At 51.1% G+C, this 21,000-nt stretch overlaps 3 protein-coding genes across 5 annotated transcripts; 2 read left to right on the forward strand and 1 right to left on the reverse strand.

Annotated features, from left to right (window-relative positions):
- The first annotated feature begins 1,692 nt into the window (after nucleotides 1–1,692).
- On the forward strand, nucleotides 1,693–8,731 carry Nfkbie (NFKB inhibitor epsilon). Its single transcript, XM_027950388.2, has 6 exons — nucleotides 1,693–2,305; nucleotides 4,634–4,736; nucleotides 5,434–5,656; nucleotides 6,677–6,765; nucleotides 6,922–7,161; nucleotides 8,039–8,731. The coding sequence occupies exons 1-6, from the start codon at nucleotides 1,941–1,943 to the stop codon at nucleotides 8,102–8,104; spliced, it is 1,086 nt and encodes a 361-aa protein (XP_027806189.1). The 5' UTR covers nucleotides 1,693–1,940; the 3' UTR covers nucleotides 8,105–8,731.
- A 1,220-nt stretch (nucleotides 8,732–9,951) lies between these two features.
- Slc35b2 (solute carrier family 35 member B2) lies at nucleotides 9,952–13,381 on the forward strand. 3 transcript variants are annotated; one of them, XM_027950539.2, is made up of 4 exons: nucleotides 9,952–10,079; nucleotides 10,592–10,788; nucleotides 10,959–11,113; nucleotides 11,905–13,381. In XM_027950539.2, the coding sequence occupies exons 1-4, from the start codon at nucleotides 10,069–10,071 to the stop codon at nucleotides 12,841–12,843; spliced, it is 1,302 nt and encodes a 433-aa protein (XP_027806340.1). In that variant the 5' UTR covers nucleotides 9,952–10,068; the 3' UTR covers nucleotides 12,844–13,381. The 3 variants fall into 3 exon arrangements, with proteins under 3 accessions (XP_027806340.1, XP_027806341.1, XP_027806342.1); XM_027950540.2 differs by having other exon boundaries at nucleotides 10,595–10,788; XM_027950541.2 differs by lacking the exons at nucleotides 9,952–10,079; nucleotides 10,959–11,113 and having other exon boundaries at nucleotides 10,616–10,788.
- A 155-nt stretch (nucleotides 13,382–13,536) lies between these two features.
- On the reverse strand, nucleotides 13,537–20,055 carry Hsp90ab1 (heat shock protein 90 alpha family class B member 1). Its single transcript, XM_027950538.2, has 12 exons — nucleotides 19,946–20,055; nucleotides 18,466–18,612; nucleotides 17,922–18,128; nucleotides 17,662–17,821; nucleotides 17,169–17,302; nucleotides 16,734–17,042; nucleotides 16,122–16,287; nucleotides 15,751–15,941; nucleotides 15,376–15,523; nucleotides 14,986–15,254; nucleotides 14,045–14,378; nucleotides 13,537–13,919 (listed from the first exon to the last, which is right to left on the reverse strand). Exons 2-12 carry the CDS (start codon nucleotides 18,610–18,612, stop codon nucleotides 13,810–13,812), a joined length of 2,175 nt encoding a protein of 724 aa, XP_027806339.1. The 5' UTR covers nucleotides 19,946–20,055; the 3' UTR covers nucleotides 13,537–13,809.
- Between the last annotated feature and the right edge of the window lie 945 nt (nucleotides 20,056–21,000).

Here is a 21,000-nt window from a genome sequence, read left to right on the forward strand (position 1 = left end):
GGATTTTGAACCTGTCTGTTCTAGGTCTGGAGTTTATACTTTTGCTCTAGACTTTGAGGATGGGAGAGAAGCATGCAGGGGAGGAGATTAAGAATATCTGAAATCACACTGACCCAAGGGAAGGAGAGGGGTTGGGGGTTTTGGTAATGTCTTGTTTGTTTTCAGGGTTGTTCACCTGTTGGGCAAGCACTCTACCACTGAGCTACACCCCAGCATCCCCAAGGGAAGGAGATGCCTCAGTTTCCTTGGGCTTTTCCCTCATGACTCCTCTCTGCCTCATGCTCAACACATCCTCCCCATTTTAGTCCTCCACGTGGATGGAGAACAGTGGATAAGAGCAGGCCCTTCTCTTTCCCTATCTACCCTTTTCCCTTCCCATTTTCAGCTCAAAAGAAATGCTCCCTCATCTCACCCCACTGAATAAGTGGCCCACCGTGTGCCCCCCAACACTGTTCTGTGTCCTGTCTTAACACAACCACCTTGAGTTGCAATTGCCAGGAAGTTTTTGTGAAAGCTGGGACCTTGGGATTTTCTTGGTGGGGGCGGGGGAATTGTTGGTTATTACTGTGATGGTTGGTTTTGTTCCCAGAAGAGATAACAATGTCAGGCATATAGCAGAAGCCCTATACATAATGTCAAATGAGTGAATGGATGGATGCATAAAATGAGGTTGGGGAGAAGTGGGGAGAGCTGGTTAGGAGCCTCCTCACCCCAGCTTTCTTCCTCCCATGCCAGAGATGAAAAAAAAAAAAAAAGCTGTTACCTTCGGGATGATCCTCTGAGACCACTGCTAACCCAAGGTCAGTGGCCCTTGAAGTCCCAGGAAGTAGCGTGAAAGGAGCAAACTATGACCAGTGGCATGGAACTCACCTGGGAGATGTTTTCCCATGGCCTCTGTGGGCCCAAGGAAAGCAGGAACTGGGAAGAAAATATGTTTGGGGGCTGAGACTGAGGAAATGGAAGGGGCCTCAGCAGTGTGTCTGGGGCCTCTCCACCCTGGCCCTACCTTAAGGAACTAAATTTCCCTGACCATTCGGGGTGGCCAGATACTGTAACCACTCAAGGTCAGTGCTCACCCTGTGAGGAAGAAGAAACCCATGAGCACTCTGCCTGTTAAACAAGTCTGCCTGAGAAACCCCATTTAATAAAAACATATTCTCCTGCCCAATTCTATGTGATCTAGAGAAATGACTCTCTATGTGGGACTACAGGGAAGAATTTCTTCTCTAATAATAATGGATCCCTTTTCTACCTATACTCCTGAACCTGGAAAGATGAAAAAGCAAGAAAAATCGAGAGAAATAGGCTGCGAATAGGAAGCAGTGCTTCCCAGCCCACCACCTACGTGCTTTCCCCACAAGACTCCCAGCTTGTGCAGAAAATTAATATTCCTTCAAAACAAACAAAGAAACAGAAGGAAGAAAAGAATGACTGCATGGAATTAATGAATGGAATAAAGGAGGAAGGGGGAAAGAGTGAGAAAATGAACGAATGAATGAATGAATGAATGATGAACAGGCAAATTAATCAACGAAGGAGTGAGTCAGAGCGGGTAACCATGGACTCTGAACTTACGCACAGAGGCGGCAAGGGGGATTCCGGAGGGGCGGGGCCTTTGCCCGGAAGCGCCGTCGGGGCGGGGCCCGGGGCGGGGCCATCCCGGGGCGGCCACTTCTTTGGCCCGAGTGGGTGGGGCGAGAGGGAGGACCTGATTGGACTGCCCAGCTGCCCAGAGTAAACGGCTGCCGTGGACCGGATCGACGCTGCTAACCTCGTCCGCGCTTATCGTCCAGTCTTTGCGCCGGCACAACCTGGAACCGAGGCAACTGAGAGCCCGGCGCTGTCTTTACTAGGCGGACCCGCAACCCGGAAAGGCCGCGCGGCGTAGCCCGGAGACCGATCCTGCTCGAACCCGGCCCCAGCGGGCTGGCGCCGCGGGCATGTCGGAGGCGCGGAAGGGGCCGGACGAGGCGGACGAGAGCCAGTGTGACTCCGGCATAGAGTCTCTACGCTCTCTGCGTTCCCTACCGGAGCCCACCCCGGCCACAGGCTCCAGGCCCTCGGACGGCTGCAGCCCCCAGCCCTGGACCCATCCTCCGAGGACCTCCAAGGAGCCGCGGGAAAAGGAAGACGGGGACGGGGAGCGGGCTGACTCCACTTATGGCTCCTCCTCGCTCACCGAGCCCTTGCCCTTGCTGGGAGATCCCGAGGCTGAGGACCCAGCCCCAGGATCGTCACTGCCCTCCGCGGGGGCGCTGAGCCCACAGCTCGAAGCACTCACTTATATCTCTGAGGACGGAGACACGTGAGTATGGGGGCTAGGCTGAGATGTCATACTAACTCTGGGCTTTCCAGGGGCTGCAACTGTCCAGGTACCCCACCACTACCCACAGAGTACACCCCAAGGTACCCCCACGGTGGAAGGGACAGTCCCCACTCTCTTCCAAACTCCCTACTAACTCTTAGCCCACTTTTGTACTCTAGCCAGGTCCAGACCAGAGGACTTGTCATCATTTATTTGCCCTCTTTTTGGGAAATTATTAGAGTTAGCACATTTCTTACCCAGGCACCTGGAACCCCAGCCAGTATCTTGGAAATCTACCAATAACCCATCCCTGGGAAGAGAAAATTCCCCTGACCAGTCCAGTTTTGTTTTTTGTTTTTTTTTTTTTTAACTTGCTGGGGGAGGGGGCATCCGTGTTTGCTCAATATCTGGGATTCCCAGCTCCTGACCTCAGAATGCCCTGTCTCAAGGAAAAAGAGACACCAGTTACAGGTTGCCATTCAGTGCCAGGAAGCTTGGGATGGGGGTGCTGGCAGGGTGCAGGGTTGGGACTGGCCCTGAGAAGAAGAGAGTGACTAGGCTGGGGCCAGAGTGCCCAGGCAGACAGGCGACTGGCTGCCCCAGCTTACTTCCTCCTCTACTGAGAAAGGGGAAGTGAGGGCTGAAGTCAGCCCCCAACACCCTTCATTCCTGAGCACCCCAAATCCTCCCTACTGTTCTGTCTTACCCCCTCATTCTATTCTTCCTCTCCCAGGCCCAGAGGGAGATTGATGGGCACTGGGCCAGGGGACAGCTGAAGTTACAAGTGATTGTGTGGGATGGGATGGTCAGTTGAGGACTTGAAAAGAAGAAAACACTGGCAGCTGGGATTTCGGGGTGAGAAATGGGAGAGGAGGGATGGAGTCCCTGATCAGAGATGCTGGAATGAATAGGCATAGGGGAGGCGGGGGTGCCTGTTCTGACCTGCTTTTTGGAGATGCAGGAGTTGTAATCTTTGGTGGATGTTGACATAGTTATCCTCTAGACCCAGTGAGTGGGAGAGGAGAGATCCTAGGGCTTTTGTACTCTGTGCCTAGATCACTACCCCAGAACTCCAAGGTTTCAGGGGCTTCATGCAAGATATCTATCTATGGCTGACCTTTGATCCAGTGAATGGGACTTCTGATACTTCCCTCTTTCATTGGCCTCTCAGCCTCAGCCTTTACCATATCTAGTTAGAGACAGGTGGTGTGTGTGTCTGAGAGAGAGAGAGAGAGGTGCAAAGACTCCCAGCAGGTCCCTCAAGAGAAGGTGGGCATTTTCCTCCCTTGGAGGTTGTTGGGCTGTGGGAGGTGTGGAAGTGGGAAGAGGAAGTGGGAGGAGGGGAGACTGAGGGAGAGAGGGAGGTGGCTGCAGGAATGTGACCCAGAGAGCAGGCCCTGGCCGAGGGGATTTCCAGAGCGGTTCCTCCCTCCCTCGTCACTCTCTCCTGGGCCTCTCCTGCCGCTTGCCTGCAGCCAAAGCCTGCCCCCTCTCCTGCTGAGCAGCCCCCTGCCCAGCCCAGATGGGCCTTTTAGCCAAGATGTGCCCCTCACTAATGCTGCAAGGCAATTGTCCAGGCCTAAATCCTCCAGCTCCGGCTTTCATTTTCCCCACCTGATGTGGGGAAACCCCAAGACTGGAACTTCCCTTGCCCGATGCTCCCCCTTACCTCGAGGTTAAGACTCTTGTCCCCTTTATCAAACAGACCTTTTCTGCATTGCACAGATCTCCTCTTAGAAGTGCACAGGGCCACTAATCAAGCCCCGTCTGGCTTGTGCCATCTGAGGAGTGGCCCTCATGACTCCCTTAGGAAGGGCAGCAGAACAAAATGCTGTCTCCTGCCTGTCTCCCAAGAACTTCTGTCTCCCTCCCTTGGAATGCATAACACTGAGTTACTGGGGGGAACCCCACATCTGCCTCCTCCTGTCCTCCCTGTTGTGGGGAGGTGGGGAGCTCGGCCCTGGAAACCCCCTCTGCACCACTCCCGCGGCTTTCAGTTTGGCTTTGAGCTGCAGCTGGCCTCGCAGGGCCCTGGGGGCAGGGGGGAGCAGGGTGTGGGCAGGCTGGACAGGAAGGCCCTTGTCCTGTCAGCACCCTGCCTACGTGCCCACCCAGCCAAGGCCCTCCTCAAGGCCACAAATGGGAATGTGGGCCTCCATCCCCAGAATCCTGCCATTCCACATCAACCCTCACTTCCTGGCCCAAACTCATCTCCTGCACCTACCTTTCAGGTTGCTAATTAGAGGGTAACACAGTCCCTCTAAACCCAAGACCCCAGTCACCCTCTCTGGCCTGGGCCCTGACCCCAGGCACTCCCCTGCTCCCCAGGCTGGTCCACCTGGCAGTGATTCACGAGGCTCCAGAGGTGCTGTTCTGTTGCCTGGCTTTGCTGCCCCAGGAGGTCTTGGACATTCAGAACAACCTTTACCAGGTAGGTAGAAGGAGGAGTCTGTGTCCATAGCAGCCATCCCCAGAAGCCACACCAGGGTTCTTAGGCTGCTCATTTGGGACCTATATGCCAGATGCTGGGCTTGAAGTGGAGGATGCAGAGATGAGTAAGACCCAGCCTCTGCCCACAGGGCACAGTCTGGTCTGGAGGACCCGTGTAAACGCCTAATTATACATCATGGTGACAAACGGTGTGAGAAAGACTCATACCTGCTACTGTAGGGTCCAGTGTCTTTATGGAACAGGTAGAGAAGGCTTAGTACAGGAGGTGACATCTGAATGAAGACTTAAGGAAGGAAGGAGTTTGCCCCGGGAGACTGCCTAGTGCCAATTCCTGCAGCCTAACCCCAGGGGATAGCACAGGTCTCCCTAGAAGGTGAGTGACTGGACTCTGATCCCACATGTTCTTTCTCTAGGAGTTCAGCAGACCTATGAGAAGAACAGGGGGTCATTTCCCTCACTCTGCTTCCAGAACTGGGGTCCTATGAACTTGGTGGTAGGGTGATAGAGGGAAGGACTTGCTAGTACTTTCTTAGAAGACCAGGGCTATGGCCTTTGTAAGCTGCTCTCAAAGAAAATGATGGCATCTGGATATTGCTATGCCCACCTTAGCATCTAGCATGGTCCCAGAGGTGGGAGCATGCTGCAGTAGCCGACTAACCCTCTGTTTGTGCCTGCAGACAGCACTCCATCTGGCTGTTCATCTGGACCAGCCGGATGCAGTTCAGGCCCTGGTGCTGAAGGGGGCCAGCCGGGTGCTACAGGATCGGCATGGTGACACAGCCCTACATGTGGCATGCCAGCGCCAGCATCTGGCCTGTGCCCGCTGCCTGCTAGAGGGGCAGCCAGAGCCAGGCAGAGGAACATCTCACTCCCTGGACCTCCAGCTGCAAAACTGGCAAGGTTTGGGTAGCCCCAGAGCCTTTGGGGAAGAGGAGGGGGCAGGAAACAGGGACCCCACTCCTAGGAAAGGGGGAGACTCAGCTTGTCTGTTGATGTTCCTCCAGCTCTAAGCACCTGGACACTCAGTACATCTTTGCTAGATGAAGGAATAGATGATGGATGAATGATTTGATTCAGAATTGACCCAACACCTACTGAGTGTTGAGCAGAAATCTAAGTTTTGTCCTTAAAATATATAGTTTAATAGAGATTAAATGAACTCCTTCATTCATTCAACAGAAATGTACTGAGTGCCTTTCTGTGTGCCAGATTCTACCCAGGAGCTCAGCTCCCATCTGAAAACAAAAATGAGAAAGATAGAGATGGACAATAAATATAAGAAGTGAATTATATAGTATGTTAAAAGGAAGTAAGTGCTATGGTCGAGTAGAGCAGAGGGAGGGGAACTGGAATGTGCTGTGGTGGGGAGGTTGATGTGATTTTTAAAAAGGGTAGTCAGGAAAGACCAGGGTCATTTGAACAAAAACTTGAAGGAAATAACGTTTGAATCTCTGTTATAAGCAGAGAGTGGGGGAGGGAGAGTTATAGACCAAAAAGGAGATAAGCAAAGAAAGGCGGGGCACACAGAAGGAAGTGGCCCCTGGAGAGAGTCTGGGGCAGGAGGATCCCCAGATGGCTCCTCGGAGAAATCTGGATTGAGCTTGAAGGCAAGTAGAGTTCTAGAGTATGTGTGGGCTTGAGGGGTATGTGCCCTGGAGAAGGGTATGTTTGGGGGCTGTCACTCAGCAGGCTGACCCCTGAAGCATGAAAGTTTCAATAACATGACTGAAAGGTGGAAACTTGCAGTTCCTTTCCCCTCAGACTTTTGAGGGGGTTTTCGGGGTTGCATTTTTAAGAGTCCTGTGATTAAAGGCATTGAGTGGGCAGGAGTCCCTTGGGGCTGAGGGTTAGGGAGGTCCCTGAAGAGAGTGAAAGAGAGCTGGTGAATGCCAATCAGTGTCCCTACCCACCTTACCCCAGGTCTGGCCTGTCTTCACATTGCCACTCTGCAGAGGAACCAGCCTCTCATAGAACTACTGCTTCAGAATGGAGCTGACATTGATGCCCAGGTGAGGTAACCCATCAGGGCACTGCCTGCTCATGGCACCTGACCCAGCCTTCCCCCTGCAAGTTCCCCTACCCCACATGGCAAGTGGTGCCTCTGCTCTCCTCCCAGATCCCACTGCCACTTCAGGGCCTTGGCTGACATCCTTATGCCTTTCCAGGAGGGCACCAGTGGGAAGACAGCATTGCATCTAGCTGTGGAAACCCAGGAGCGGGGCCTGGTACAGTTCCTACTCCAGGCTGGTGCTCAGGTAGATGCCCGCATGCTCAATGGGTGTACACCCCTGCATCTGGCAGCTGGACGGGGCCTCAGTGGCATCTCATCCACTCTGTGTGAGGCCGGCGCTGACTCCCTGCTGCTGAATGTGGAAGATGAGACACCGCAGGACCTGGCTGAGGATGTACGAGGCATAAACTTCTCCATTCTGGTTTCAAGGCCTCTCACACCCATAGCAGAGATAGGGACTGTCAATAGTTGGAAGGACCAGAGAGTTAGGAGTCTTGGGGTACAACCGGGACTCTGCCACTTACCAACCAATCGTGCAACCATGGGCCAACCTTTATCCCTCTCCAAACCGGTTTCCTTAGTTGATCAGGACCAAGAGCCCCAATTTATACTCCTACAGGGGCTCCACAACTAGCGTGAATCAGTGAAACTGGCCAGGTGTACGACCAGCAAGTGGTGAGGCGTGGGAGAGAGCAAAGAGCCATACCTCGGGGTCTCTCCTTGGCTCCAGCAAATGCTTAGGCATAGGAATGTAGGCCCCATGTTTCTAGGTCTTGGAAATTTTCAAGAGGTGAAACCCAGGTTTTCTGTATAGTCTTCCTGTTTTTAAATGTTAAGTATAAAACAAATGTTCAGAATGTTGTGGCCCCCCCCCAACAAAAGTAGATACAGAGCTATATCATCTTTTATTTTTTAAAATTTAGATATTCTTAGTTGTAGGTGAACGCAATACCTTTATTTTAGTTTTATGTGTGCTGAGGATGGAAGCCAGTGCCTCATGCATGCCAGGCGAGTGCTCTACCACTCAGCCCCAGCCCCAGCCCCCAGAGCTGGATCATCTTTAATGTCCCTCCTAGCTTAGATATTCTGGCATCATTTTAGAGACTGAAGGCTCTGCCATGTCAGGAGGCCTTCATTAGTATAAAGATGTATTCCCTCAAGTTCTTCAACTCTGGTGAGGAGGGAGTGGCCCAACAAGTTTCCCTAGGTCTCCTCCACTACTGACTTTTCTCATGGCCACTGATCTTGCTTCTCTCTATTCTCTTTCTCAGCCCCTTATTCTTTTGCCCTTCGATGACCTGAAGATCTCCGGGAAGCCGCTGATGTGTGTTGACTAAAGCCAGGACAGGAAACTGGGGCCACTGTTGCTGCAACCTGGGCCCAATGTGCCTTCTGGTGTCCTAGGGACTACTGAAGCCAGAGCCTAGAGCCAGTATGGTTCTGAGTGAGAAAAGAGATTGCAAGTCAGAGAGAGCCAGGCTGGAAGAAAGAGCTTCCCAGGTGGACTGGATGGAGATTCTTGAGAGGCGCCTAAGCCCCAGGCATCCTGGGTGAAGTCTCTTTACCTCTCTTGGAGATGGCAGGGCTCTCATTTCTACCTGTCGGGTCAGTTTGAAACTGCCAACCAGTGGGAAAATGTGGAGGCTTCTGAGTGAGGAGAGACTGAAATAGAAGAAGCAGGGCCCTGAGGGGTCCCACCTTACTGCTATTGAAGATTCCAAAACACTCTTGTCTAAAAACTTTTAACAGAAGGCCCTGAACTGAGCCTTTGAGAAAGGGACATTGCAGTAACATAACACTAAAGTAGCAGAGACTTTTTAAAAGTGTTTTCCTCCTACGCGGGTGCAGTGGTACAAACCTCAGGAGGCTGAGGCAGGAGGATCACCAGTTTGAGACCAGCCTCAGCAACTTAGCAAGACCCTGTCTCAAAATTAAAGAAAAAAATAAAAAAGGTGGGGAATACAGCTGGTAGAGCACCCCTGGTTCAATCCCCAGTGTTAAGGGGTTGGGGAGGGTCATCCTTTCTAGAGTTGTTTTGTGCATGTGCATAGGCAGACCTGCTCTGTGACCTTTTGATAAAAGCAAAGAGAAGGAAATTTATCCCCTGGGTATGATAAGGAGCTAATAGTCCTCAGGCTTGTCGCTATCCAGTGCAGACCCTTGTCCTTTTGTGGAAATGAGGGATGAAGAGAGAGGAAGAGGAATGAGAAGACACAGGCCCTGGAGGCTGCCATCTGGAGTAGCCAGAGGAGGCTAGGCACCAGAGACCTGCAACTTTTTACATATTTTATACCAGTGATGCCTACATTGGCATGAAGAAAGGAGGAATAAACCAACATGGTCTCTGACTCTTAGAGTTTACAGCCTCACTCATAAACATTAAAATCATAAATATCCAAATATTTATGCAGTGGGTGCTGTGAAGGGAAACACGAGGAGGAAAGAGGACAGTAAAGTGGGTGAGGGACCCTTCTTTGGATGTTCCAGGGACGCCTCTGAGGAGAGTCATCTCATTGGGACATAGGATGAGTAAGTGATGGGGTAGAGCGTTTCGGTGGGGGAAAGCCTTTGGAGAATTAGAGGAACTGAGAATAGACTAGCGAGGCTCTACAGGGCCTGGGTAAGTGGGCGAGGAAATGGGTCAGTTAGGTCATGCGGAGCCTCAGTGGTCACGGGGACGAGGGGGACAGAATTACTAGCCCAACCAAAGAAGGAAGGAGACATCTTCATCCTGTCAGAACATGGGAGAACTAGTGGGGTGTGTTGCTTCTAATCCCAGCGATTTAGGAGACTTGAGAGAGGCGGATCCAAGTTCAAAAGCAGCCTGGCCAACTTAGTAAGACCCTGAGTTAAATCCCTAGTACCAAAAAAAAAAAAAAAAAAAGTTGAAGAATGACATAAAGGGGAAGTATTTGGGACACAGAGACTCGACGTCCCAGTCCACAAGAGGGCAGTGGTCACCCCTATTCCCAGGATGGTGAGGACTGAGAGCGACGACACCCGGGGGAGGCGTCGCTCCTGGGCTGGGGCTCTGGGCTCCTCCGCCCAAAAGCAGCCCAACCTCTTGGAACCCAGCTTCGTCTGCCTCCAGGCCGCGCGGGGGCGCTGTAGCCCACCGCGGCCGGGGCGCTGCGTGGTAGCGGCAGGGGGCGGCGGGGGGCGGCCTCCGGGAGGGAGGCGCCAAGAGCGCGGCACTTCCGCTAGCCGCCCGCTCGCTGGCTGCTAGCGGAGGCGGCGGAGGGTGCGCGCGGCCCGGGGACTCGCATTCCCCGGTCCCCCTCCGCCCCACGCGGCCCGGGTCATGGACACCAGGTGGGGGGACTAGGGCAGCGGCAGCGCACATGATCGAGCCCCTGGGCCACGTGATCGCCGCTTCTCGGCACTGGGGGCCGGGTGGGGTCCCAGCCGCCAGGCAGCCGGCCCGCGTGGCGCTGCACAGAGCCGTGCTGACGGGGGCGCGGCGTGGGCTTGTGCTCCTTGTGGGACTTGGGGGAATGAGGAGAGAAGGAGCTGGGGACCTTGGCGGTCCGGGAACGTGGGAGGCGGGATGGGGGGAGGGGGAGCTGTCTCTGGCCAGAACAGCCTGGGCGCGCTGGAGGGAACAGAGGGGACCTGTGTGGCCAAAGAGGCGGGTCCGCCTCCGGGGAGGGAGGAGGCCCTGCCTGCCCGCCCCGCGCCTAACCCCCCAAGACAGAGAGAGGCTCTTTGTCCCGCTGGGCTTTAGCGGAGGGGGCGGGGAGAAGACGAGGCACTTATGTGCGGTCCCCTTCTTTGGGCCAGAGGGCTGGAGAACTGCACTCTAATTCTTATGTCCGCGCTCCCAGCAGGTGGTGGGCAGTGGTGGTACTGGCTGCGCTCCCTTCCCTGGGTGCTGGTGGGGAGACTCCTGAAGCCCCTCCGGAGTCATGGACCCAGCTGTGGTTCTTTCGCTTTTTGGTGAATGCTGCTGGCTATGCCACCTTTATGGTACCTGGCTACTTCCTGGTGCATTACTTCAGGAGGAAAAACTACCTGGAGACAGGTGTGTGGAGAGAGGGTGGGGAAGAGGGCTAGGTGTGAATTGCAGATGTTGGTTCAAACCGGAATGTGACTTGGAAAGGGAAGGAGGGGGGAGGCCAATAGGCTGGACAGCAGGGCAGGTTGAGTTGCTGTGGAGGAGGTTTGGGACTTAACTATATGTGTCTTCTTCAGGCAGGGGTCTCTGCTACCCCCTGGTGAAAGCTTGTGTGTTTGGCAATGAGCCCAAGGCCTCTGATGAGGTTCCCCTGGCTCCACGGACAGAGACAGTGGAGACCACCCCCACTTGGCAGGCTCTGAAGCTGCTCTTCTGTACCTTGGGGCTCCAGGTAGGTAGGCAGGCAAGCTCTGCTTCTTGTCCTGGATTGAGCTCAGTGGGCAGGGACTCTGTGAACTCAGTTTTCATTCTGTCCATCTCAAAGGTTTGCGGGTCTGTGTGTTATGTGTCCCTTTCTCTCAGACACACAGAGCACTATCTTCAAAATGTTTGGAGGAAGCAGTGACTTTCCTTTCTTCATCCCCTCTGCTTTTCCAGCATTGGTACTGCAAGTAACAATGCACTATTGTTTTATGATGTGTAGAGCAGAAGAGGGCTCATCTCTTTCCGAAGTTTTTGGTGACATCTATTGTGCTGTTATTATACTTCCCTCTCCCCTGATGTACTTCATACGCTGTAAACCCACTGATAAAAAAGATTGGGGAAGCCATTCAGTACTACATGAGAAAGGGGTCCTAAGGCACTGACTGTGTGGAATTTTAGAGTGGGTACTAGTCCCCTTTTTTGGAGCATGTTGAACTATATAGGAGTCAAACTCTGTCTTTTTGCCTCCCTGAGTTTGAAAGTAGGTAAGAGAACACTCTGGATAGAGCTAACTCTAGTGTTCCCATACTGTGGGAACAAACAGGGTCCAGGGAGTTCTAAAGCATGTGTTAATGTTTTTCACCACAGCGGATTTTCTACAAGGTAAATCCAGACTTAGGAGAGGAAATTTCTACTGCAGAGAAACGCACATGCTGTCCTTTGTCATTGAGAATTATCCTGAGGAAGAGGGAAGTTAAGATCTTCTTTTGCCTACTTTTTCCTTCTCTTATTGTCTCCTGTCTACCCTCCCCAACCCAGGTGTTCTACCTTACTTGGGGTGTGCTGCAGGAAAGAGTGATGACCCGAAGCTATGGGGCCACAGCCACATCACCAGGTGAGCGCTTCACGGACTCGCAGTTCCTGGTGCTAATGAACCGTGTGCTGGCACTGATTGTGGCTGGCCTCTACTGCCTCCTCTGCAAGCAACCTCGACATGGGGCACCCATGTACCGGTACTCCTTTGCCAGCCTGTCAAATGTGTTAAGCAGCTGGTGCCAATATGAAGCTCTCAAGTTCATCAGTTTCCCCACCCAGGTGCTGGCCAAGGCTTCTAAAGTGATCCCTGTCATGCTGATGGGAAAGCTGGTGTCTCGGCGCAGCTATGAACACTGGGAATACCTGACAGCTGGACTTATCTCCATCGGGGTCAGCATGTTTTTGCTGTCCAGTGGACCAGAGCCCCGTAGCTCCCCAGCCACCACACTCTCAGGCCTCATCTTATTGGCAGGCTACATCGCTTTTGACAGCTTCACCTCAAACTGGCAGGATGCCCTGTTTGCCTATAAGATGTCATCAGTGCAGATGATGTTTGGGGTCAATTTCTTCTCCTGCCTCTTCACAGTAATCTCGCTGCTACAGCAGGGGGCCCTCCTGGAAGGGACCCGCTTCATGGGGCGACACAGTGAGTTTGCCGCCCATGCCCTGCTACTGTCTGTCTGTTCCGCATGTGGCCAGCTCTTCATCTTCTACACCATTGGGCAGTTTGGGGCTGCTGTCTTCACCATCATCATGACCCTCCGCCAGGCCATTGCCATCCTTCTTTCCTGCCTCCTCTATGGCCACACTGTCACTGTGGTGGGTGGGCTAGGGGTAGCTGTGGTCTTTGCTGCCCTCCTGCTCAGAGTCTATGCCCGAGGCCGGCTAAAGCAACGGGGAAAGAAGGCTGTACCTATAGAGTCCCCAGTGCAGAAGGTCTGAAAAGATAAGGACCTGAGAGGTGAAATGGAATAGGACCCTCACCATACTTTCAGAGGTGCTGGCTCAAGGACAAAATATGGGTTTTCTCAGTATCATAATCCAGCTCTGCAGCTGGGGATAGGGAGCCCAGAAGGTATCTTCCCTTTTGCCTTAAGCCACCATCCTCCAGTAGGCAAGTTGAGCCTCAGGGTAGAAGGAAGTCTTGGGGTATGGAGGTGTAAAGGGAAAGCTCCTCCATCAAGCTTCCAAGAATGAAGTTTTGACCCACCTGGTGGAACTTATCTGCTTGCCCCCTACCTTCTATACACTCTCATTTCTTACTGTTGAGAGAAGCACAAGTATTGTAGGGTCTGAATGCTGCTTCCCCAGGAGGGTGAGTAAAGATGGGAGTGCCAAGGGAGGTGAATGAAGAGCCCTGCTCAACAAAACTATGCCCTTGGGGTCCTAGGCTCTGCTCCATGAGCCAATTGCAGGTTTTGGTACTTAGGAAATGTCACTTTTTGCTCTTATAATAATTTTATTAAACTGCTGCAATGGACTTGGCTCTGTGTTTTGGTTGCCTTAAGTGATTGAAATGAGAATGTATATATACAACTTTCAAACTTGCACATAGCCCAGGTCAACAGCGAGTTTTTATATTATACGGATAGAGAATGCTATGAAGCAGCATCACTTTACAAGGGAGAGCAGAACTGTATAAAACTGCATCTTCTTTATTTTGCATACTTTAATTGTGGAACAAAATAAAACAAAAACACAATACAACATCCAACCCTGCCAAACTAGGTAGGGGATGGAGAGGGCTTGAGGCCCTTATTTCCTGCCTTAATTAAGATGCCAAGGACAGGAGAAAAAAACCACTATAACATCAATCAGCAGAGGAAGCCAGGTGGGAGAGGGCCACTCAAGGCTACTGTGGGAGCCATGGGGAAACTATACAGAGGGCAGATTTCTCAGTAGCAACTCCTAATCTACTTCTTCCATGCGAGATGCATCCTCATCACCCTCGAGAGGGGGTATCTCATCAGGAACAGCACTGCTGGGTTCCTCTGCTGTCACTTCATCTTCATCAATGCCTAAATGTTTAAAAAAAAAAAAAAAAAGGCCCAGTGAGATGTGAACTGAAGAGCATTAAACAAAATCTGTCCAAAAGGTCAATTGCAGAACTTGCCCCCACATCAAATCAGTCCACAGTGCCTACCTAGGCCTAGCTTTATCATGCGGTAGATGCGATTGGAGTGGGTCTGAGGATCCTCAAGGGAGAAACCAGAAGAGAGCAGCGCAGTTTCAAATAGCAGCACCACCAGGTCCTTGACAGCCTTGTCATTTTTATCTGCCTCTGCCTTTTGCCGCAATGTCTCCACAATGGGATGATCAGGGTTGATCTCCAGGTGCTTTTTGGCCATCATGTAGCCCATTGTGGAGTTGTCTCGAAGTGCCTGGGCCTTCATAATCCGCTCCATGTTGGCTGTCCAGCCATAGGTGCTGGTAACAATGCAGCAGGGTGAAGACACAAGCCTATTGGAGATTGTCACCTGTAGACAGTTAAAAAAATTTTTAGTGGAGCATGGTGCAAACCTGTAGTCCTGACTCTTCCAAGAGACTAAGGCAGGAGAATCACTCCAACTCAGGAGTTTGAAGACAGGCTGAGAAGCACAAGGAGACCCTCTCTTAATAAACAAACAAACAAACAAAAAAAATCAAACACCTTAGGTTTAGATTGGATCATCTAAAAGGTTAAAAATTATGGTCCATATTTTTTTAAGTTTCTATGTTCCCAAACACAAGAATTAATACCTAATCTCCATCAAATTTTGTATAATGGACTAAGAGAAATAAGATCTTGCTGAGCCAGGTGGCACATGCCTATAATTCCAGCCGCTTGAGAGGCTGAAGCAGAAGGATGAGAGTTCAAAGCCGGCCTCAGCAAAACAAAGCACTAAGCAACTCAGTGAGATCCCGTCTCTAAATAAAATACAAAACAGAAGTGGGGATGTGGCTCAGTAGTGGAGGACCCGGAGTATGGTACTCACAAAAAAAAGGGGGGGGGGCTTAAACAAAGTAAACCTCCTAATCAGCAACATTAAATTCTGAAAACAGCAGCCCCCAAAGAGATTACAAAAATGTATCCAAATTTCTCACCTTCTCAACTTTTTTATCCAAGATTTCTTTCATAAGCTTGCAAAGGTTCTCAAATTTCGCCTTGCTCTCCTCCATTTTCTTTTTTTCCTCCTCATCCTCAGGTAGCTCCAGGCCTTCCTTGGTCACAGAGACCAGGCTCTTCCCATCAAACTCCTTGAGTTGCTGTACGCAGTACTCATCAATAGGCTCAGTCATATATACTACCTCAAAGCCACGCTTCCGCACACGCTCCACAAAAGCAGAGTTGGCCACCTGCTCTTTGCTTTCACCTGTAAAGTTATTTAATGTGACTTAGTGACCAAAAGGATTTACACTGCCAGTTCCCAGTTAGCCCTGATGTCCATCCAACCCCAGATAGGAGGCTTTGATGAGACTTAGGTTTTAACTCACCAGTAATGTAATAGATGGACTTCTGTGTCTCCTTCATGCGAGAGACATACTCTGACAGAGAAGTCATCTCATCTCCAGACTGAGAGGTGTGATAGCGCAGCAGCTCAGAAAGGCGTCGCCGATTAGTAGAATCTTCATGGATTCCAAGCTTAAGGGTAGGAGGAAAAAAAATAACCCAACTTAAAAAATAACCTAACAGATAATACCCTTCCTCTCCAATAAATGAGGAAATACACTCTAATTACTAAGAAAGTGGTCAAGACCAACCTCAGCCAACATAGTGACATCCTATCACAAAAATAAAAAGGGCTGAGCTTAGTGGTAAAGTGCCCCCCCAAAAAAAATGTCAAAGGGAATAAGCATTTGCCTCTATACCTTAAGATTTTTAGAGAATGCCTCATAGAATTTTTTGTAGTTCTCCTTGTCTTCTGCCAACTCAGAGAAGAGCTCAAGGCACTTCTTCACAATGTTTTTGCGAATAACTTTTAAGATTTTGCTCTGCTGGAGCATTTCTCGGGAGATATTCAGGGGCAGATCCTCAGAGTCAACAACACCACGAATAAAATCTGCAATCAAATGGCAGAAAATTCAATATAAATAACAAGACCCAAACCCAGATTCAAGCAGAAGGCTCTTTTGCTCCCTGAACCTTCACTTACTATTACCCTTCTCAGACTACAATCCCAGGAGAACACTGCAGATCTCAAAAGACTTTACCCACTATAACAGACACAGGAAACACTCACTGAGATACTCTGGTATCAGCTCATCACAACTGTCCATGATGAACACACGACGGACATAGAGTTTGATGTTGTTCTTCTTCTTCTTGTTCTCAAAGAGGTCAAAGGGAGCCCGCCGAGGGATGAACAGCAATGCCCTGAATTCCAACTGACCTTCTACAGAGAAGTGCTAGGAGAAAAACCCAACATTTCAGGACAAGAGTGCTTTTCAGCCACACCAAAGCATCTACAACTGGAATGCTATATACCTGAAGAGCCTCCGTAAGGAGAGAAAAAAAAAAAAACCCTGAACCCTAATGCCAATAAATCTTAGATTATCCTAGCTATATATAATTGTTGAATTAAGAGAATAGTTCTCCAATCAGAACCCTGTTATGTGTAAGGCTGCCATCAACATTACCCAGATTTCTATTAAAAGACAAAAGTGAAGTCGTTCAGGAGAACAGAATCTCTCTACTGTGGCAGGGTCACTAGTAATAAGTGAACTCAAGGGGCTCCATGACTCTCACAGTCTCAGCTACCAACCAGTTGGGCAAGTCCACTGTGGACTCTACTATCTGCCAATACACTTCTACCTGTTCCTCTCCAGCTGAGCCCACATATAAGGTTTCTCACCTTGACTGCCAGGTGGTCTTCCCAATCATTGGTTAGGCTCTTGTAGAATTCTCCATATTCTTCCTGAGTGATGTCATCAGGGTTTCTGGTCCAAATGGGCTTGGTCTTGTTCAGTTCTTCATGATCAATATATTTCTCCTTAATCTTCTTTGTTTTCTTCTTTTTATCCTTACTAGTGTCATCCTCCTCATCTGAGCCCACATCTTCAATCTTGGGTTTCTCCTCATCATCTTTATCTTCCTCTTCTTTCTCACCTTTCTCTTCCTCTGCCTCATCATCACTGATTTCCTTCTCTCGTTCCTTCTCCAACTAAAGTACCAAACATAGTGGTTAAGTGTGAAAAACACAACACCAGGAAAACAAAGCCAGGGACCACAAAACTCCACAACCATAGACACTCAGTGCAGATAGGCTGCCAGCCTGGTTGGTACTCACATAAAGGGTGATTGGATAGCCTATGAACTGTGAGTGCTTCTTCACCACTTCTTTGACCCGCCTCTCCTCCAAGTACTCTGTCTGGTCTTCTTTGAGGTGGAGAATGACTTTAGTACCCCGGCCAATGGGCTCACCTAGAAGAATCAATCAATCACAATAAAGTATAAAGCTGTGAGGCTAAAAGCATTAATGATTTTAAAAGAAACTTTCCATGCCGGGAGCAGTAGCACACACCAATAATCCAGGAGGATTATGAGTTCAAAGCTAGCCTCAGCAAAAGCAAGGCACTAAGGAACTCAGTGAGACCCTATCTCTAAACACAAAATAGGATAGGGATGTGACTCAGTGGTTTGAGTGCCCAAGTTTAATCCCAGGTACCAAAAAAAGAAAAGAAAAGAAAAAGAAACTGCTCCACAAATATCATACTCAAGATTTCTCTCTCTTCTTCCAGAGAATTCTAACCCAGCTACTTCCATATGGAAAGCCAACTCACCATGATCAGCCCGCACAGTGAAGGATCCCCCAGCAGAAGACTCCCAAGCATACTGTTCATCATCATTATGCTTTGTGATCACAACCACTTTCTCTGCCACTAGATAAGCAGAATAAAATCCAACACCAAATTGCCCAATCATGGATATGTCTGCACCAGCCTGCCAAAGAATATTTTTAAAAATCAAATATGAGATTTGAAACAGCAAGACAAAAAAAAATCCTAAATTTTAATATGTGCATAGATGGAGTGCTACATACCTGAAGAGCCTCCATAAATGCTTTAGTTCCAGACTTGGCAATGGTTCCCAAGTTGTTTATGAGATCAGCCTTGGTCATGCCAATGCCTGTGTCCACCAAAGTCAGAGTCCTTTCCTGAGGGTTGGGGATTATGTCAATTTTCAGCTCTTTACCACTGTCCAACTTGGAAGGGTCTGTCAGGCTCTCATAGCGAATCTTGTCCAAGGCCTGTAAATATGAAATGACACATCTTTTTTTTATAGTCCATCTCTTCACCCCCCCACAAATCTTGGTTTTTCTACTTCCATATAGCCTCAATTCTGCTATCCCTTAGATCTTCAGACCAACAGTTAACATTATCCACTTCTCTGGTGTCTTCCCTTTCAAGTGTGATAGCCACCCAGAATAAGGCAAATCTTTTTGGAACAGCTGCTGATTTATCTCAAACAGCTGCAGCTCCCACCACTTCAATCTATCCCTTCTCCCTCTTCTGAAGTGCTCTGAAGTATGTGTGTGGGGTGGGGGGGCACACAATACTACTGTGGGGACTTGTTCAAACTCTTACATCAGAAGCATTAGAGATCAATTCCCGAAGAAAAATTTCCTTGTTGGAATAAAAGGTATTGATGATGAGAGACATGAGTTGGGCAATTTCTGCCTGAAAGGCAAACGTCTCCACCTCCTCCTCTCCATGGTGCACTTCCTCAGGCATCTAAAATAAAGATGATCAACAGTTACAAAGGAACACACATGCAATGGCTCCATACTTAAGAATCCTCAAGGTTCATGGGTTCAATTAAAACCTTAAGAAGTTGGAATTCAAACTACCTTGCGCAGAGTACTGTCTATTCCCAAGAAACTGAAAACACCATTTCTTTCAAGATGTTAGGCTACACACTAAATAATAAGCCAACCCAGGAAAAACCTAAATCCTTCAACCAAATGCGAAAGTGAGACATTTTTTGTAAGATTCATCTCAGGGCCCAGCCTCGGCATCATCGGGTACCTTGTGAGAAATTCAGAATACTGGAGGGGCATCACAGGTATCTTGAGAACGCCAAGTAACGCCCATGTACATTTTGATGTGAAAACAGTCTTTTTTTTTAATTGGGAGAGGACAAATCGAGCAAAAGGAGCCCTGATTTTTAACAGCTGCCCCTTAGTATCTCCAACGTCCACTAAATGTGCTGTTCTACTCTGCAGGGATAACCTGAGATCGATGGGGTAACCGCCCAAAGGGCAATTAAAGCAGGACAAAGAACCAAAGAGGAAAAGCTCCACCGTCATTGCTAACAGGGCATATAACTAAGATGGTGGCCAAAGCCGTCGCCCGACCCTCGTCACTGCCGGACATGCGTCGGCCGAGGCCATGCGAGGAGGGGGCGCCGCCGTGCACCCTCCCATCGCCCCAGCATCCGGGCAATGGGGCGGGGCGCCAGGCTCCAGAAGCTTCCAGAACAATCTCAGCTCTCTGGGAGGAGCGGGGGAGGGACCCATGAATCTTCCAGCGCCTCCCCCGCCCCTCCTCCTTCACCGGGACTGCAAGAAAATCTCGAAAAATCGCGGTGGTCCCCAGCAGACTGAGGACTCAAGACGTTCCTCCCTCGTGGCACACCCTCACACAACCCGAAAGAATTGGAAAACGCTTCCAGCGAGACAGGTGACACAGCCAACCACGCCGGGCTGTGCTGAGTCACCCCGCGCGCGCGAGGCCCCACCACGCTCCGGCCCCCCACGGCCGCGTCCGGAAGTGGGCAGCAAACATGGCAGCGTCCCGTACCGGCGCGGCCACCACGTGCGGCCGCCCACCCCCCCAGGCCGCGCTCCGCCACTCCTCTCGCCCACGGCTGGTCGCCGCCTGGAGAGCGCCCCGCCGCCCAAGCACAATATAGACGAACCTCAACGCCCGAACGTACCACCCCGAAAACCAGTTTTCCCACAGGCCGCCCTAGCACGGTGGCGACTGGCCTTCAAAAGGTCAGAGAGTCAAACACCGCAGACGAGCCCCCGCAGGAGAAAAGCCGGACAGAAGACTGCGGCCTTACCTTGACAGAGAAAGGACTGGGAGTGTTAAGAGAAGGGTGGGCCCAAAGAGTGTGCGACTCGCTCGCGACACCTAGGCAGCGTGGGGGTGACTCAAGAGAGCTACCGTGTGCCCCCAGTCGCTCTATATAAGGCGAAGCACGGTCCGGGCGCCCTCCCCTGGATCCCTCCGCCTTAAAGGAGGGCGCCTGTCCACTCGCACCTGCCGCCACCCGCCCACCTGACGTCATGGCCAGAAATCAGGGATGGGGCGGAGAGGAGCCCGAGCAGCCCGCCTCCGGCTCTGCTTCCAGATGGAGTATCGGTCCGTTCACCCATTTGCTTCCCTTCTCAGCCCCGTGTCTGCAGATCGGGGACATGACCCCACCAGGATGAGGAATCGGGAGTGTTCTTAGGGCCTAAACAGCGGGTCTACGGTCGAGGATCCCATCAACTCCGTAAAATCCTCTGAACTGGCATCTATACACTCAAGAGGCCGGGCCTCTGTGGACATCGAAAGGAGAAGAGGCAGCTAATCATCCCCACTGCCCTTCCTAAAGCTGATCTTCCTAGAGTCTCTCCTACACATCTCACGTCCAGATCTCGGACGATGTGGCATTCAGGGTCCAACTTTGAGCACCCCAGAGACCCCCCACTCTCGCGGGAGCAGCGGAAAGACCGGCAGCTCAGGGCGGGGCGTAGTTCCGATTCAGGGAGGGCGCGGGGCCGGGCCGGAGGGGGACTCTTTGCCTGCATGCGGCGGAAGGAGCGGCAGCGGCGGTCATGCGGCACTTCCAGCAGTTTCCAGGCCTGTCTCAGCGGGCCCACCCCCGCCCGCCCCCACCGCCGCGAGGCTCCGCCTCTCCCGCTGCGGTGTCTGAAGTGCTAGTTTAGCGGCGTGTTTGTCCCTGTCGCATTTACTGTGGCTGTCGCCTGCTGGATCCTCTCTCCACGCGGGGCGTTGGGGGAGTATTACCTCGGGGATGGGATAGGCATAAAGATCCCCCGGATCGGTCACACAGTGCATAGACAGCTGGGATGGCTCTGCGGGCAGCTCTCAGTGACCGCGTCGCTACCG

This window comes from Marmota flaviventris, chromosome 6, assembly GCF_047511675.1.
Source record: "Marmota flaviventris isolate mMarFla1 chromosome 6, mMarFla1.hap1, whole genome shotgun sequence".
Lineage (NCBI taxonomy): Eukaryota > Metazoa > Chordata > Mammalia > Rodentia > Sciuridae > Marmota > Marmota flaviventris.